General features: G+C 54.8%; 1 protein-coding gene across 3 annotated transcripts; it reads right to left on the reverse strand.

The window, feature by feature from the left end:
- Positions 1–747: 747 nt before the first annotated feature.
- KPTN (kaptin, actin binding protein) lies at positions 748–18,299 on the reverse strand. Of its 3 annotated transcripts, none has more exons than XM_078878903.1 (13): positions 18,222–18,299; positions 13,701–13,945; positions 13,252–13,334; positions 11,883–11,967; positions 11,474–11,528; positions 10,760–10,835; positions 8,913–8,986; positions 7,667–7,776; positions 6,848–6,913; positions 5,675–5,756; positions 3,798–3,933; positions 2,963–3,148; positions 748–1,636 (listed from the first exon to the last, which is right to left on the reverse strand). In XM_078878903.1, the coding sequence occupies exons 2-13, from the start codon at positions 13,915–13,917 to the stop codon at positions 1,496–1,498; spliced, it is 1,311 nt and encodes a 436-aa protein (XP_078735029.1). In that variant the 5' UTR covers positions 13,918–13,945; positions 18,222–18,299; the 3' UTR covers positions 748–1,495. The 3 variants fall into 3 exon arrangements, with proteins under 3 accessions (XP_078735029.1, XP_078735028.1, XP_078735030.1); XM_078878902.1 differs by having other exon boundaries at positions 13,701–13,989; positions 18,222–18,297; XM_078878904.1 differs by lacking the exons at positions 748–1,636; positions 2,963–3,148; positions 3,798–3,933 and adding an exon at positions 4,900–5,223 and having other exon boundaries at positions 5,665–5,756; positions 13,701–13,989; positions 18,222–18,297.
- Positions 18,300–18,640: the final 341 nt, after the last annotated feature.

Here is an 18,640-nt window from a genome sequence, read left to right on the forward strand (position 1 = left end):
CTCTGCCTTGCTGGCTGTCTGCCCAGCCTCCGAGGACGCTCTTTCTCTGCCGTTCTCCCTCCAACTCTGTGCCGCTTCAAACTCCAACTCGTGTCACCACCTCCCTGCCTCTCCGCACCATACTCAGACCCCCCTCAATCGGCAACAAGGACACAATTGCGTCGTTCATCCACCGTCCCGTTCCCGATGACGTAGTCGGTGGTACGGCCATCAGTTTTTCTTCCAGTTACGTTCCATAAAGTATAAAATAAACCATCGGCACCGAGGCTCCAAGCAAGGCCGCACGGGAGGGCGCGTGGCACGGTTTTTGGCGCCGGCTATCGTAGAGTGGCGGCGGTTGGTGGTGTGGTTAGTGATGGGGAGGTGAGGTGGGAGGGAGGTGTGTGGTTTGTGGTGAGCCACTTGAGTGGCTGTGTGGTTAACGGCGTGTGGTGCTGAGCCATGTGATTTGTGGGGTGGGGTGGGGTGGGGGGGCGGAGATGGTTGGTGGTTGAGTGGACTGTGGTTGTGGTGAATAAAAGGTGGCGGCCGCGGTGGCCGTGACGGACCGTGAACGTTTCTCTCCGTGTCCTCTGTATGCTGCAGCCGCGCGAGACTGCCAGATCTACCCCCCCCCTCCGGTTATCCGGCGGCCTCATCCGGCTACGAAAATTCCTTTCACCATCCGCAGACCTACAACTCCTTTTGTAAACTTTCACACGGACAACAGGAATGACCACGGAGCGGGAAGTGAATTCATCCCACCGATTGTGCACATTTATTTCTAGGCCACGAGACACCTTGGCTCGGCGGTCAAACAAGATGCACCAAAAGTATCAAATTTATCGGTGTTCGTCCACGGATATTAGGAGGGCCCCCTAAGCCTAAAATCGCCCCCGAATTCTTCACCGTCAAGATCCCGGAAGCGAAGTGGGGACGAGGAGTCTGGATAGAGGATGATGGTGGTGCTCCCAGCATGTGCAACAGGGTTGCTTTAGGCATGGGGAGTACCTCATCCAGCAGTGGAGAGACACAAGAGGGGGCTCTGTGCGTGTTACGCTCCGAGTCCCGTCGTTCACGGGTGTGGGGTGGAGTTTAGCATCTCGCAGAGAAGAGGTTTTTTTCGGGTGAGATCGCGTAAATATTAATGTGCCGTTAAACCCGCCACCCCACCCGACAAAGCCCATTACCCGAGGCTCGTCACGGAGACAAAACGTTACAATTAGTTTACTGCGGCACACCGGTTGTGCGTTGGAGAGTTTAAACGCACGACGTTCACGATTCCAGCGTGATTATTCGCTGGCGATCACCACAGCCGGGGCACCATCGGGGCGACTTGCGAAGAAGTCGTCCTCCCGCTTGGGTCTTCGAGAAGAGTTCTGACTACCGCAGAATGAATCGCGCCCAAAGACGAAGGAAGTTGCAAGAGCGGGTCCCTCTTATGGATGACATTGGTCGCTAAAGCCCCCTGCAAGGTGTAAGGCCGACTCCGCCGGCGTTACCGCGTGGCTCCTCCTCACGGCGACGTCTCGGCGGCCGCGTCTCCACGGCGCCCTTCGTCGCGCGGCCCGCGACCTCCGATCGTCGCGGCCTCCTCCGCCGACCCCAACGCCTGCAGGCGGCTCAGCAGAATGTCGGCGGCCTTCTCCAGGTCAAACTGGGGGGGGGGGGGAGGGGAGGGGGGTCACGGGAAAGCTGCACCAAACTGTTTAAAAAAAATAAAATGTATAACCAGGTGTGCACGGGTCACACCGGGCTCGCGACTTCTTCACTTCCACACGGTCACGTGGCCCGGTCTCGGCTCCACGGATCGCACCGGGCCAGCCACGCGGGACCCCATCACGACATTTATCCAGCCGCACCGAAACCAGGTACTGTTGCTCTACCGCCACCCCCCCCCCCCGGCCCCCCCCCCACCCCCACCTCCACCCCACCCTGCACCGTTCCCGTTCCGCTGTAAACGTGCACCGGTGCGCCTGCTTTCTTGACGGCGATATTGGCGCGTGAAAATGAAGATTGGCCGATCCACTAGAGGGGGGATATTCTCTCGCTGCTGGATCAGGGTTCATGTCGCTCGCTCGCTACCCCCACCCCCACCATCCCACACCCCCCATCAGTAACCGGGCCCCTCCCTGGCGGGAAAGCACAACATGATTTAATGAAGTGACCGAGAACGATCGCCAGCGAGCGGCTGGAGCGAAGCACCGGGTCCTGGGCAAAGGTCGCAACCGGGTACCCGATACCCGTACCCTACCCGATACCCGGCTACCTGTACCCGGCCGGGGTAGCCGTTTGCGACCCTGGTGCGGCCGGGTACGGGTAGGCCGTGAGTCACTGGTGAGTCACCGTTTGTCACTCATTTCGGGTAGGGTAGGGTACGGGTAGGGAACGGGTACCCGTACCCTACCCATTTGCGACCCTAGTGCGGCCGAGTACGGGTAAGGAATCAAAACCCGTTTGCGACCTCTGGTCCTGGATCACCGATCGCCCCGATCCACAAACACGAATCGGGAGACGCCAACGGCGACGCCACTCCGCCGCTCCCCACACGCTCATCAGGCCCTGACCACCTGAAAGTGAAACTGCAGCGACCGTCGTCGCCGCTGCGGCTCTGCGTCTAACTCTGATGGTGCGCTGTCTTTGAGTTGTACGCCTTTTGGCGTCATCTGGTCCAACACCAATGGAGACTAGGCTCTAAGAAAAGCTGTCTCGGGTGTGGACCAATCAACTTCAAGGACAGTGCATATCATTATCATCATCAGAGTTGTTTCTTTTTGTTTGCATTTTGACTGCTTGTGTTGTGGTTATTACAAACATGACCCCTTGTATAAAGGTGTCAGTTTTTGTACCAGTCAAAAGGGTAAAAACCTACTACTATAGCCAGAGAGTTGTGGAGGCATCCTCCTGCTTGCTTCACGAAAGCCTCCGTGTCAAACAGAGAGAGACCGGGGGGGGGGAGGGGGGGTCGGGGGGGGGGCACCACCTGCAGCACGTGCAGCCCCTTGATGGTGACTGCGAGGAGGTCACGCAGTCCGTCGCGCGTCACGTCCACCAGGGCCAGCGCAAGCAGAGGCCCCGGGAACCAGCGGCGCCAGGCCAGGCTCCACTCGCGCCCGCCCGCCCCGCTGACGCCGGACTTGCCGCCGCTCTCCTTGAAGCAGAGGAGCTCCTGTGGACGGCGAGACGGAAGGAGAGAGAGGACCGGCTCAGATAATCGTCACCGGTGTTGGCCGTGAGCGGGAATCGAACCCGGGTCGCCAGGTTCGTAGCGCTGACCGCTACACTACCGCTCCCCATACACACACACACACGTGCCCCCCACACACACACCTACCCACACACGTGCCCCCCACACACACACCTACCCACACACGTGCCCCCCACACACACACCTACCCACACACGCGCCCACCCACGAAACGCCCCCACACACCCCCCCACACACACCCCCCCACACACACACCCCCCACACACACCCCCCCACACACACCCCCCCACACACACCCCCCCACACACACCCCCCCACACACACCCCACACACACACCCCCCCACACACACCCCCCCCCACACACCCCCCCACACACACCCCCCCACACACACCCCCCCACACACACCCCCCCACACACACCCCCCCACACACACCCCCCCCCACACACCGCCCACGCAGACCCCCAACGCAACCCCCCCCGCACACCCCCCACGCCCCCCACACACCCCCCACGCACACGCCCCCACCCCCCCCACACACCCCCCCCACACACCCCCACACACCCCCCACACACACGCCCCCCCCACACCCCACCCACCCCCCCCCCACCTGCCCGTAGGTGCCCAGCAGGATCTCGTCGTGGCCGTCACAGTCGACGTCGCACACGAGTGCGCACAGCGCGCTGTCGTAGCGGTCGCTGCCCGGCAGCACCACCTGGTCGCTCAGTCCCCGCACCAGCACGTCCCTGGCAGCGCCACCGCAGCAGCAGCAACAGCACAACCACAGCAGCAGCAGCAGCAGCACAACCACAGCAGCAGCAGCACAGTAGTAACAGCAGCAGCAGTGGCAGCAGCACACCACCACCACAACACCAGCAGCAGCAGATGCACAGTACCAGCAGCATCACACCACCACCACAGCAGCAGCACACCACCACAGCAGCAGGAGCAGCAGCACAGTAGTAACAGCAGCAGCAGCAGCAGCACAGTAGTAACAGCAGCAGCAGCAGCAGCACAGTAGTAACAGCAGCAGCAGCACAACCACAGCAGCAGGAGCACAGTAGTAACAGCAGCAGCAGTGGCAGCAGCACACCACCACCACAACACCAGCAGCAGCAGCACCACAGCAGCAGCAGCACAGTAGCAACAGCAGCACACCACCACCACCATACCACAGCAGCACCACAGCAGCAGCAGCACATCACCACAGCAGCAGCAGCAGCAGCACAACCACAGCAGCAGCAGCAGCGACAGCACACCGACCCAGCCACAAGATTTTTAACGGCGGAGCCCAACGGGGCAATATGGATGAGATGGACGATGCAAATGAAACAGCACAGACGAGACTGAATAGAGATGGCAACAGCTGGACAGTACACACGTGGCAGGCAGTACAGCTGAGACAGTACATACGAGGAAGACAGTACAACCAAGACAGCACACAAGAGGCCGACAGTACAGCTGACACACACGTGGCAGACAGTACAGCTGAAACACACGTGGCAGACAGTACAGCCGAGACAGTACACACGTGGCGGACAGTACAGCCAAGACAGTACACACGTGGCAGACAGTACAGCCGAGACAGTACACACGTGGCAGACAGTACAGCCGAGACAGTACACACGTGGCAGACAGTACAGTTGAGACAGTACACACGTGGCGGACGGCAATGATAGCCAGACGTAACGAATGACAGGGAGACAAACCGATGGAGACGAGACAAATCAAACGAACCAGACGGTATCATCTCTGTGCAGTTTGCCGTTCTCCGTGTGCTCTGCGTGCGATGTCCCTCTGCGTGCGATGTCCCTCTGCGTGCGATGTCCCTCTGCGTGCGATGTCCCTCTGCGTGCGATGTCCCTCTGCGTGCGATGTCCCTCTGCGTGCGATGTCCCTCTGCGTGCGATGTCCCTCTGCGTGCGATGTCCCTCTGCGTGCGATGTCCCTCTGCGTGCGATGTCCCTCTGCGTGCGATGTCCCTCTGCGTGTTTCCTCGCTGGGCGCTTTACGCCATTTTCACCTGAGGACGAGCGCTTGTGTTGCGTTCGAAACGTCGTGATTTGTTAGAATTTTTTACTTCATTTTATTTCTACACACATGACTTTACCGAAAGGGCCAATGAGTACAGACGGTAACAAGCAAAACAGAGAGGGCGCAGAGCTGTACAAGCGAGACGTGACGAGAAGCTAGATGACGGAGTGCACACGCGAGGCGGGCGGTAGAGAGACACGAGGAGGTGGGGGGGACGGCGGTGGTGGCGGACGCACACCTGTACACACCTGTGCACACCTGTACACACACCTGTACACACACCTGTACACACACCTGTGTACACCTGTGTACACCTGTACACACACTTGTACACACACCTGTACACACACCTGTACACACCTTACACACCTGTACACACACCCGTGCACACCCGTACACACCCGTACACACTGTACACACTGTACACACACCTGTACACACACCTGTACACACCTGTACACGACGCTCGTCTCGATGGCGCTCGCGACCAGCAGGTGGAATGAAGGCAGCTCCTCAGCGGCCTGGCCGTGCGGATCTACGCACACACGGACACACACACACACGGACACACGCACACGGACACACACACGGACACACGCACACACACACACGGACACACGCACACACACACACGGACACACGCACACACACACACGGACACACGCACGGACACACACACGGACACACACACACACGGACACACGCACACACACACACGCACACACACACACGGACACACGCACACACACACACGAACACACGGACACACACACACGGACACACGCACACACGGACACACGCACACACGGACACACGCACACACGGACACACACGCGCGGACACACACGCGCGGACACACACACGCGGACACACACACACGGACACACACACGGAGACCCGGTGCGTCAGCATGGCCCAGCGGGAGCGCGTTGACACTTTTGTACGTACGTAGAACTTATTTCGCACCGTACGTATCCAACCGCGCTAATCGGAGGTGCGGCGTGGGGGAGGTTCGAGGTCGACAGGCCGCCCCGGTTAACACTGCGGCGTGCCGGCAACGAGACGCGGCGGCGTCCGGCTTCACGGTGGACGTTAAAGATCCCGCGGCGGTCATCCGACACGAGGAGGTCATCGTGTGCCTGCGTCACGGTACTAAATTGACCAAACTTGCTCAACGGGGATTTACACGTCGCATCATCGGCTCCCCACTGGCACCACCGCGCACCCGTCTGTGAGACGTGACGTGTCTGCGTTTGGCCCCGCACTATACGCACGGCACGAAGTGTAACAAATGGTTCATCATTGCGGATAGACACGAATACTTGTTTACGGTGAGCCGTGCGTACGGTGGGCTGTGGTTGTGTGCGTTTGCGTGCGGTTGCAAGAAGTTGCATGCGGTTGCATGCGATTGCGTGCAGTTGCGTGCGATTGCGTGCAGTTGCGTGCGGTTTTAAGAAGTTGCATGCGGTTGCGTGCGGTTGCGTGCAGTTGCAAGCAGTTGCGTGCGGTTGTGTGCGGTTGCAAGCGGTTGCATGCGGTTGCGAGCAGTTGTGTGCGATTGCAAGCAGTTGCGTGCGGTTGCAATTAGTTGCATGCAGTTGCGTGCGGTTGCGTGCGCTCGTTTACCCGTGGGAAAGATCTGCACGTGGGTCACGGGCCCGTCCTGCTGCACGCTCCACCGCTGCAGCACGGCTGCACACGGCACGCACACACACAAGAGGTCGCTGGTGGTGGCGCGCATGTGTGTCCGTGTGTCTCCGTGTGTGTCTCCGTGTGTGTCTCCGTGTGTGTCTCCGTGTGTGTCTTCGTGTGACTCCGTGTGTGTTACCGCGTGTCTCCGCGTGTGTCTCCGTGTGTGTCTCCGTGTGACTCTCCGTGTGTGTCTCCGTGTGTCTCTGTGCGTGTCTCCGTGTGGCTCTCCGTGTGTGTCTCCGTGTGTGACTCCGTGTGTGTCTCCGCGTGTCTCCGCGTGTGTCTCCGTGTGACTCTCCGTGTGTCTCTGTGCGTGTCTCCGTGCGTGTCCCCGTGCGTGTCTCCGTGTGGCTCTCCATGTGTGTCTCCGTGTGTGGCTCCTTGTGTCTCTGTATGTGTCTCCGTGTGAGTCTCCGTGTGTCTCCGTATGTGTCTCCGTGTGTGTGTCTCCGTGTGTGTCTCCGTGTGTGTCTCCGTGTAACTCCGCGTGACTCTCCGTGTGTGTCTCCATGTGTGTCTCCGTGTGTGTCTCCGTGTGTGTCTCCGTGTGACTCTCCGTGTGTCTGCCCGTATGCCCGTGTCCATCCTGTGTGTCCGTGTGTCTACACCTCCCCCCGTGTGTCCCTGCGCGTCTCCCCGTGTCTTTCTCAGTCTCGCCCTGCCTCCCTGTCTATATTCCCTCTCTTGCCCGTGTGTGCCCGCCCCCTCCCCCCGTCTCCCGAATGGCATCCCACGTGTCTCCCCGGGACGCACTCCGAGAGCTCAGCTGCACGAGAGCGAGGGACACGGCTCCGTTCTGACTCCCGACGGCCGTGAGCCTCCGCTTCCCACACGGCAGCGCCAGCACCTGCAGCCACTGCACGCTGCGGAGACAAGGACCCTCCCCCCATGTCAAGCCCAGGGGCGTCACGGTGGCGAGATGTTAACTGCCTCGCCTGGTGTGCAAGGAGGTCGTCGGTTGTATATTTGGAGTTCGCATGTTTTTCCTGTGGTCGCGTGGATTTTTATCCGGGCCGTCCGTTTTTTCCCCTCCACATTTAGAATCAAGTATTTGGCTGCTATACATTTCCACGCGACGAGCCACTTCGTTGGGATATCACTTGTGGCCAGGTCGCTTCTGAAAAAAGCTCTGTAGCTCAGTAGGCCTCACCTGGTAAAATAAAAATAGATTAGTTTAGTTTAGCCTTCAACAGACGATTGGGGCAGGTGCCGTTAGTGAGCAGGATGGCACAACGTGGGAGTGGGTGGCCGACCGCCTTTGTCTCCCCAGTGGCGATGTTTACACACCGCGCCAGGTACTCATTTGAGGTCAAGCCGACCTAGGTGAGACCCAGGACCGGTTCAGATAATCGTCACCGGTGTTGGCCGTGAGCGGGAATCCAACTCGGGTCGCCGGGTTCGTAGCGCAGCGTAGCGCTAACCGCGACACCATCGCACACACACACACAGGCACACGCACCAGCTTGTTAAAGCTGGCGCCTGTGATGCTCCCAGCGTGGTTCAAACCCAGGACATCAGTTGTACTTACTCAGTGTCTCCGACACTGCCATTATAAAAATCCCGAGTCCCTGGCCCAGAGGTCGCAAACGAGTTTTGATTCCTTACCCGTACCCGGCCGCACCAGGGTCGCAAACGGGTACCCGTACCGTACCCAATACCTGGCTACCCGTACCCGGCCGGGTATCGGGTAGGGTACGGGTACCCGATTGCGACCTCTGGGATGAAGCTATGTTGCAGGCGCGGGTGGGTTGATTCTAGGAACTTGAATTGTGAGAAGAGACAAGACGTTGGGAAATGAGTGACAAACGGTTACTCACCAGTGACTCACGGCCTACCCGTACCCGGCCGCACCAGGGTCGCAAACGGGTACCCGTACCCGGCCGGGTACGGGTAGCCGGGTATCGGGTAGGGTACGGGTATCGGGTACCCGGTTGCGACCTCTGCCCTGGCCTCCTGTGTCCTCCCCCCCCCCAGCCCCCCCCCCCTCGCCGTCACTCACTTGCCGCTGAGCTGAGTGAGCTCCGGGAAGAACGTCTCCACGGCAACCTCCTCAAACTGATGCTGGGTACCGCTCTGCCGTCACAGGAAGCAAATCGGGGGATGAGCGGCGTTTGCCAAGACGTCGCCGAAGACACGGACGCAACCGAAAGACCAACAGAACGTCTCCTCGCCGCGTTGGCAAAAGACCGGGGCACATTCCGGTTTCCTTCTTAAAACCCCACGGTCGTAGATTTGAGACCCGTGCCCGTATGTCACCAAGGGTTTCTTTTTTTTTTTCGACGCGTGCGTCAGCCGCCACCCTGGACACCCGTGCGTGTCCGTAGTTTCACTTGAAATGGGATTTTTTTTGGGCTGGATCGCACAAATGTATAAATGTGTCGTTAAACCTGCCACCACAGCCAATCAGTAAGGCTTGTCTCATATTCTTGGTTCTTTCGGTAAAGTCACGTAGAAGGGAAATAATAAAATAATAAAAATAAAACAGAATAAAATAAAATTCTCATGACGTTTCGGCCACAACGCAAGCAGCCGTCCTCAGGTGAAGAACAGGGCTGTCGAAGAACAGGTCTGTCGGAAAGACAGCGTCTGCTGAAAGACATGCAGATGTTGTCTTTCCGACAGACCTGTTCTTCACCTGAGGATGGCTGCTTGCGTTGTGGCCGAAACGTCGTGAGAATTTTATTTTATTACGTTTCATTTTTATTATTTTATTATTTCCCTTCTACGTGACTTTACCAAAAAAAACAACAATATTAATCCCTGCAGTCACGAAAGCTTTAAATCGAAATTTAAGGTTTGTCTCGTAAACAGAACGTGGCCAATCCGTTACCAGCACAGCACTAACCGGCGTGTTTAAGAGCCAAGCCACGACATTTACAATCTGAGCACGACGTTTCGCCAGCAATCACATCAGGCAACAGCCAGATTTGTGGAGAAGTCCACGTGTTTCGTGCCTTAAATAGAGGCGTAGATGTGGTGACGACTCTTGCGAGAAGTTGGGGAGGGGGGGGGGATTAATGAGTCGACGCACATTAGGCACGCGCATTACACGAGCCCATTGTTTTTGAATTTCCTGTCGATTGTGTGCACCAAAATAGCCGTGAAAACGGCAATTCCCATTGAAGTATGGTGGCCTGTATAGGCATGCATTTAAACAATGTCTTGTTTGAGGACGGCTGCTTGCGTTGTGGCCGAAACGTCGTGAGAATTATTTTATTATGTTTTATTTTTATTATTTTATTATTTCCCTTCTACGTGACTTTACCGAAAGAACCAAGAAGATGAATGTATTGTTGGATGATTGGCTTCCAAGCAGCACTAAGGCTGTAGCTATCCGAAAAGTAACAAAAACATTTATTTCTCTCAATTTCTAATTACAGTAAAACCTCAGATTGCGAGACATAATTCGTTCCGGAAACGTGTTTGTATTCCAAAGCACTCGTATATCAAAGCACTCGTATATCAAAGCACTCGGAAATCAGTTGTGATCACGTGACGCTCGGCAGACAAAGTGTATACACGTGCTACTCGTATTGCAAGACCTCGCTCGTTTATCAAATTAAAATTTATTAAAAAATTTTGCTCGTCTTGCAAAACACTCGCAGACCAAGTTACTCGCAATCCAAGGTTTTACTGTAGTGTTGGCCAGTAGTAACTAGTTTTGCACAGCACTTCAACATGATCAAAATCAATTGAGTGTCCTTGTTGGCACGCGTGTTCTGCCACTGCCGCCAGTTGTATTTGGGAGTTTTTTTATATTCCTGTGGTGTTCTTTTAGTCTCGTGCCGATCATTCGTCCTGTCTGCCCAACATTTGTCGGGGTTGATCCAGGTGACATCCCCGTACCTCTTTGTAGACGTGGACGCACATGTCGTGTCCACTCAGCAGGAACACGGTCTCGCTCGTGGGCCCATCCTGAACCCTGTGTGAACACAAACACGCACAACAAACAAACAAAGATAAATATCCCCCGTATAGCCTTAACAGACTGTTGGGGCAAGTGCTGTTAGCGAGCACCTATGAAGGCTGGCACGGCACACGAGGGGGTGGGTGGCCAGCACCACGCCCACGCCGCCTTTGTCTCCCCAATGCTGAGGTTTACACACCGCACCAGGTACTCATTTGAGGCTGAATCGACCTAGGGGAGGCCCAGAAACGGTGTTGGCCGTGAGCGGGATTGCAACTCGCGTTTCCAGGTGAGTGTACTAGTCGCAAACCGCTACCCACAGAAGAACACACACGTATATATATAAAAGCAAACACGCAGACACGCATGCACAGGAGGCGAGTGAGTGAGTGAAGTTGGTGGGGTGACGTGGGGTTGGTGAGATAGTTTGGTGTGGTGGGGAAGGTGTGAGGGGTGACGGGTGAGGGCGAGTTGGTTGACTGGTGGTGAGAGTGGGATGCGGCAAGGTGAGTGTGTGTGTGAGAGTGTGTGTGTGTGTGCGTGTGTGTGCGTGTGTGTGCGTGTGTGTGCGAGTGTGTGCGTGTGTGTGCGTGTGTGTGCGTGTGTGTGTGTGTGTCTGTGTGTGTGTACGCGTGGTGGTGTCAGTCACTCACTCGGTGTGGCACAGCTGGAAAGGGATGAACTGCAGCTCCAGGTTGAGGCAGCTCTCTGCGGGCTCACGGGGAGACACGGGGGACAGGCGGAGAGTGGACTGGGATCCCACTCCAACGACAGCCCCGAGGTCCCCCACATGGGCCCCTCTTATACTCCCAGCGTGGTCTGGCTCCGCCCCCGGCCACGCCCCCTTTCTGGAACCTACCAGCGGGTTCCTGCTGGGCCCCTTCTGTGACCTTTCCCCTCTCGTGTCTATCTTGGCCTGCCGACGTCAGGGCTGCCGTACGCCGCAGATCCCCTTTGTCGCCAGCAGCCAGCGCTATGCCACTACACACGGCGACACGCTCGGTGTCTCTGTTGGACGGGGGGGGTCACCACCTTCCCCGTGCCGGACAGTGCAGGACTCACGGGCAATGGAGTCGAGATTGTACTCGGAGCCCGGCTCGTAGTCACAGTAAATGTTGAGGAAGGGACTCGCCTTGTCTCCCGAGTCCTGCGGGAGGAAACGGAGGGACAGAGACATGGGTCCAACACGATTAGTGCGGCCAAGGCGCTTGAAGTGACGGACGAATATCGTCTGCGGGCAGTTTCCAATGTAACTACCTATTAACTCTTTTTATTTTAGCAGGTAAGGCCCTCTGAGCTATGTAGCGCTTAATTTAGAAGCGACCTGGCCACAATTGATAGTTCTAGATTTGAAGCTTTCGTGACTGCAAGGATTCATACTCTTAGTTTTTTCGGTAAAGTCACGTAGGTAAAAAAATGAAATTTAAATTAATAAAATAATAAAAATCACGACATTTCGGAGGCAACACAAGTCTCCGTCATACAGCAAATCTGGCTGTGACGGTCCCACCTGATGACGGAGACTTGTGTTGCCTCCGAAACGTCGTGATTTTTATTATTTTATTATATTCATTTTAATTTCATTTTTTTACCTACGTGACTTTACCGAAAAAACTAAGAGTACACAATTGATAGCTCAATGAAGTGGCTTATCATAATGGAAATTTCCAGGGCAGTTCAAAAAAATGTGAACACTTACATGGGACTATCGTTTTTAATGTAACATACAGTGTAACATGATAACAAATGTATGTTAATAGCTTCAAAAAGTCTCCACTTGTTGGCCATCAATGTCAACGCGTGCCTGGAATCTTCTCCAGGTGGTCTCCAGAGCCCGGAGCCACATATCTTGTGGCATCGTTGAAAATTCTAAGAAGTGTTCACATTTTTTTTAAGCACCCTGTATAGCAACACAAATCCAACTCTACAGCAGCAGGCGTCAAGGTCGGGATCAAACCCACGACCTCCTGTAAACCAGGCGAGGTAGTTAACATCTCCTAGCCACCGTGGCGCCTAAGCGGTCGGCCTCATGTAGCTCAGTGGTCGTGGAAGGCACAGATTTAAAAACCCGGGTTTATGTTGGGAAGGGGGTTCCCTCATCTGCCCTGCTTGGGCTGTGTTTTCCCGTTGCATTTAAAGGAACCCATGAAGCCCTCGTTGATTCCATGGGTCAACAATACCCCCATCAATACCCCTTTGAGGGTCCCTCAAAAACGAGTCTTGGAACCCTATTGAGGCTATGCCTGGCAACAAACGTAGATCAATATCGTAACTTGACGTCAACATTTGAGGACGCTTTCGTCACGGTACGAAATAAATCCCGCGGGCCCATCTCGTCCCACGGGTCGCCGTAGGTTCCCCTCCGAACCCCGCCCCCCCACCCTCCCGCTTTAGGTTAACCCTGGAGGGAGCGTGCGGGGGGAGCAGACACCTTGATGAAGGTGATTCCGATGACGAGGCCACTCCTGGGCGCCGGTTTGCAGAACGCGTCGATCGACACGATCTCAGCGTCCACTGGGGGAACAAGGCAGGTTAACGCTACTCGTGACCATCGTCGTCCAGTTGAACCGTCAACATCGTCAGTAGCTAGCAGGCTCTGGACTGGCCAAAGGTGCCGTCTAGGGGGCAAATGCCCGGTGGGGGCCGGTCCGTTCCGAGGGCCAGTGGGCCGGTAGGTAAAATTGCAGCGTGGGACAAGAACAAAATCAATTGTTTAAAAATAGTCCTAATCCGGCCTCCACTTAGCTCGTACCGGGTATGAAGGTGCAGGGCACCCCCCTCACAACCCACCACCCTGCCCCTCTGACCCTGACCCCGAGACCCCTCAGGGACCCCTCTCATCCCCTCAGGCAGATCCCCCGCCTCCCCCCGGGCTCGTACCGGGTATGTAGGTGAAGTGCACCTCCCTGGCCACGGCACGCAGGCGGCCCGGCGTGCCGACCCTCTCGTACCGCAGGGACAGCAGCTTGCCCTTGAGGGCCGCCACTAGGGCCTCTGGGCCCGCGGCCGGCGTGCGGAACGCGGCCAGCCCGTAGACGTTGCTCTGCGAGGCGAGCCGCGTGAAGTTGTCCTCCGAGAACGGACACGGCCTCGCCATGGCAACGTCGACCGGGGAAACACGCGCCCTGCCACGCCGCAACTTTGAGCGGCAGAAGCGCCTTCGTGACTACTACAAACAACAAGTTTTCAAGTTTCATGTATTAGGTGTAGAGCCCTGTGAGCCATTCGGCTCTTGAATCGGGTGCAACCGCAACAAACAAAAAAACTAAAACACGAACAAAAAACATCTTAAAGTGAATATGTGACTAAGTGCAAACAGAAAATCCAAGAAAAGACAGCAAAATATTGCAGAAAAAGCACCGTACACAAAAATCCCAGTGAGATGCAAGTCAAATAACAACAACAACCACAAGACAACTTAGATTAAGGCCATCAGTTTAACTCTGTACTACAACAACATAAACATGGCCAAACCAATACACTTTTCGAAATCACCAAAATAAAGCCATGAAAGCAATGAAACAGTGGTCATAGGAACTGTGACAGAATTTTCACAATAAATGGCATAAACAACAAGTACTACCAAAACCCTGCAGCCATAGCTGGCTGCATGAGTCACTCCACAACAGCAGGAGCATCAGTCGGAGTATTATAATTTTTCAATGCACCTTTAAGATCAACAACAACAACAAAAGCAGCAACGGGTTACATTCATTTGGCGTCTAAATGTTCAGCCAAATGTCTCTATGGGAGTCTGTGGGTCTCTACGTGAGTCTGTGGGTCTCTGTGTGAGTCTCTGTCTCTATGTGAGTCTGTGGGTCTCTACACGAGTCTATGTCTCTATGTGAGTCTACGAGTCTCTATGTGAGCATGTCTCTATGGGAGTCTGTGGGTCTGTACGTGAGTCTGTGGGTCTCTGTGTGAGTCTATGTCTCTATGTGAGTCTGTGGGTCTCTACACGAGTCTATGTCTCTATGTGAGTCTATGGGTCTCTATGTGAGCATGTCTCTATGGGAGTCTGTGGGTCTCTACGTGAGTCTGTGGATCTCTGTGTGAGTCTATGTCTCTATGGGAATCTGTGGGTCTCTACACGAGTCTATGTCTCTATGTGAGTCTATGGGTCTCTATGTGAGTCTAGGTCTCTATGGGAGTCTGTGGGTCTCTATGTGAGTCTGTGGGTCTCTCTGTGAGTCTATGTCTCTCATCAATGTGATTTCTCGTAACATTCTCTCGTCACTTGACCTCATCACTTCAATGTCTCGACGCAGCAGTCGTGCAGAGTTACAGATGTGGCTGGCGGATAGGCCAAACATCGCGGATATCAAGTTCGCGAATAACGAGTGAATACCTCACTGAACGCACAGATCCCATACACCTCGCAAACGATACACAGCAGATTCCATGCATGAAGCAGGCCGTACAACACTGGATGTTTGCTATTACTGCCCTCTACTGGACACGACGGGTGTATGTATGTAGAATGTTGAGTCTATGGGTAGTGTTGAGTCTATGGGTAGTGTTGAGTCTGTGGGTAGTGTTGAGTCTGTGGGTAGTGTTGAGTCTGTGGGCAGTGTTGAGTCTATGGGCAGTGTTGAGTCTATGGGCAGTGTTGAGTCTATGGGTAGTGTTGAGTCTGTGGGTAGTGTTGAGTCTGTGGGCAGTGTTGAGTATGTGGGCAGTGTTGAGTCTGTGGGCAGTGTTGAGTCTATGGGTAGTGTTCAGTCTATGGGTAGTGTTGAGTCTGTGGGCAGTGTTGAGTCTATGGGTAGTGTTGAGTCTATGGGTAGTGTTCAGTCTATGGGTAGTGTTGAGTCTATGGGCAGTGTTGAGTCTATGGGTAGTGTTGAGTCTATGGGCAGTGTTGAGTCTATGGGCAGTGTTGAGTCTATGGGTAGTGTTGAGTCTATGGGTAGTGTTGAGTCTATGGGCAGTGTTGAGTCTATGGGTAGTGTTGAGTCTATGGGCAGTGTTGAGTCTATGGGCAGTGTTGAGTCTATGGGTAGTGTTGAGTCTATGGGTAGTGTTGAGTCTATGGGTAGTGTTGAGTCTATGGGCAGTGTTGAGTCTATGGGTAGTGTTGAGTCTATGGGTAGTGTTGAGTCTATGGGCAGTGTTGAGTCTGTGGGTAGTGTTGAGTCTATGGGTAGTGTTGAGTCTATGGTCAGTGTTGAGTCTGTGGGTAGTGTTGAGTCTATGGGTAGTGTTGAGTCTATGGGCAGTGTTGAGTCTATGGGTAGTGTTGAGTCTATGGGTAGTGTTGAGTCTATGGGTAGTGTTGAGTCTATGGGCAGTGTTGAGTCTATGAGCAGAGTTGAGTCTATGGGCAGTGTTGAGTCTATGAGCAGAGTTGAGTCTATGAGCAGAGTTGAGTCTATGGGCAGTGTTGAGTCTATGAGCAGTGTTGAGTCTATGGGCAGTGTTGAGTCTATGGGCAGTGTTGAGTCTATGGATAGTGTTGAGTCTATGGATAGTGTTGAGTCTATGGGCAGTGTTGAGTCTATGGATAGTGTTGAGTCTATGGGTAGTGTTGAGTCTATGGGTAGTGTTGAGTCTATGGATAGTGTTGAGTCTATGGGCAGTGTTGAGTCTATGGATAGTGTTGAGTCTATGAGCAGAGTTGAATCTATGGGCAGTGTTGAGTCTATGGGCAGTGTTGAGTCTATGGGTAGTGTTGAGTCTATGGATAGTGTTGAGTCTATGGGCAGTGTTGAGTCTATGGATAGTGTTGAGTCTATGGGTAGTGTTGAGTCTATGGGCAGTGTTGAGTCTGTGGGTAGTGTTGAGTCTATGGGCAGTGTTGAGTCTATGGGCAGTGTTGAGTCTCAGGGCAGTGTTGAGTCTATGGGCAGTGTTGAGTCTATGGGCAGTGTTGAGTCTATGAGCAGTGTTGAGTCTATGGGCAGTGTTGAGTCTATGGGCAGTGTTGAGTCTATGGGCAGTGTTGAGTCTATGGGCAGTGTTGAGTCTATGGGCAGTGTTGAGTCTATGGGCAGTGTTGAGTCTATGGGCAGTGTTGAGTCTATGGGCAGTGTTGAGTCTATGGGCAGTGTTGAGTCTATGGGCAGTGTTGAGTCTATGGGCAGTGTTGATTCTATGGGCAGTGTTGAGTCTATGGGCAGTGTTGAGTCTATGGGTAGAGTTGAATCTATGGGCAGTGTTGAGTCTATGGGCAGTGTTGAGTCTATGGGCAGTGTTGAGTCTATGGGCAGTGTTGAGTCTATGGGTAGAGTTGAGTCTATGGGCAGTGTTGAGTCTATGGGCAGTGTTGATTCTATGGGCAGTGTTGAGTCTATGGGCAGTGTTGAGTCTATGGGCAGTGTTGAGTCTATGGGCAGTGTTGAGTCTATGGGCAGTGTTGAGTCTATGGGCAGTGTTGAGTCTATGGGCAGTGTTGAGTCTATGGGCAGTGTTGAGTCTATGGGCAGTGTTGAGTCTATGGGTAGTGTTGAGTCTATGGGCAGTGTTGAGTCTATGGACAGTGTTGAGTCTATGGGTAGTGTTGAGTCTATGGGTAGTGTTGAGTCTATGGGTAGTGTTGAGTCTATGGGCAGTGTTGAGTCTATGGGTAGTGTTGAGTCTATGGGCAGTGTTGAGTCTATGGGCAGTGTTGAGTCTATGGGCAGTGTTGAGTCTATGGGCAGTGTTGAGTCTATGGGCAGTGTTGAGTCTATGGGCAGTGTTGAGTCTATGGGCAGTGTTGAGTCTATGGGCAGTGTTGAGTCTATGGGCAGTGTTGAGTCTATGGGCAGTGTTGAGTCTATGGGCAGTGTTGAGTCTATGGGTAGTGTTGAGTCTATGGGCAGTGTTGAGTCTATGGACAGTGTTGAGTCTATGGGTAGTGTTGAGTCTATGGGTAGTGTTGAGTCTATGGGTAGTGTTGAGTCTATGGACAGTGTTGAGTCTATGGGTAGTGTTGAGTCTATGGGTAGTGCTGAGTCTATGGGCAGTGTTGAGTCTATGGACAGTGTTGAGTCTTTGGGTAGTGTTGAGTCTATGGGCAGTGTTGAGTCTATGGGCAGTGTTGAGTCTATGGGTAGTGTTGAGTCTATGGGCAGTGTTGAGTCTATGAGCAGAGTTGAATCTATGGGCAGTGTTGAGTCTATGGGTAGTGCTGAGTCTATGGGCAGTGTTGAGTCGTCGGGACAAACTCGCGTTCACAACACGAGAACAACAACAACACAAACACCTCAACGCATTCGTCAACAACAACAACAGCGGGCGCGCTTCAACGCGAGAGATGTAACACACACACAGCACACACAGCACACACGCGCGCGCAAGACACAAAGCATCCCCGACAAAGATCAATAATCGATAACGAGTCGGTAAGTAATCGATAACGAGTCGGGTGGCCCGGACCACGCGCGCGCGCTTGGCCAAGAAGTGCAGCGCGCTACGAACCTTCGCTGCACAAAGACAAAGATCCCCCGGGTAGCCTTAGCGGAGTGTCGGGGCAAGGGCGCAGGCGATGTTTGACTGCACCCGGTGGTGGGGGAGGGGAGAGGGGGGGCTACTCTCGCGAGATCAACGCGGAGGCGCGGGAGCCGCCATCTTGGGTGAGGAAGGCGGCCCCCGCGGCCTCTCTGGGGAACGCCGTGACGTCATCACCACGCAGCGTCATCACCACGCGCGCGACGAAGTTGAAGCCCACGAGACGTTGACGGATGGAGCCCCGCCCCCTCCCACCACCAGCCCCCCCCCTCCACCAGCCCCCCCCCTCCACCAGACCCCTCCATCCACCAGCCCCCTCCCTTCACCATCCCCCCCCCTCCACCAGCCCCCCCCCCTCCACCAGACCCCTCCATCCACCAGCCCCCTCC

Source organism: Lampetra fluviatilis, chromosome 52 (genome assembly GCF_964198595.1).
Source record: "Lampetra fluviatilis chromosome 52, kcLamFluv1.1, whole genome shotgun sequence".
Lineage (NCBI taxonomy): Eukaryota > Metazoa > Chordata > Hyperoartia > Petromyzontiformes > Petromyzontidae > Lampetra > Lampetra fluviatilis.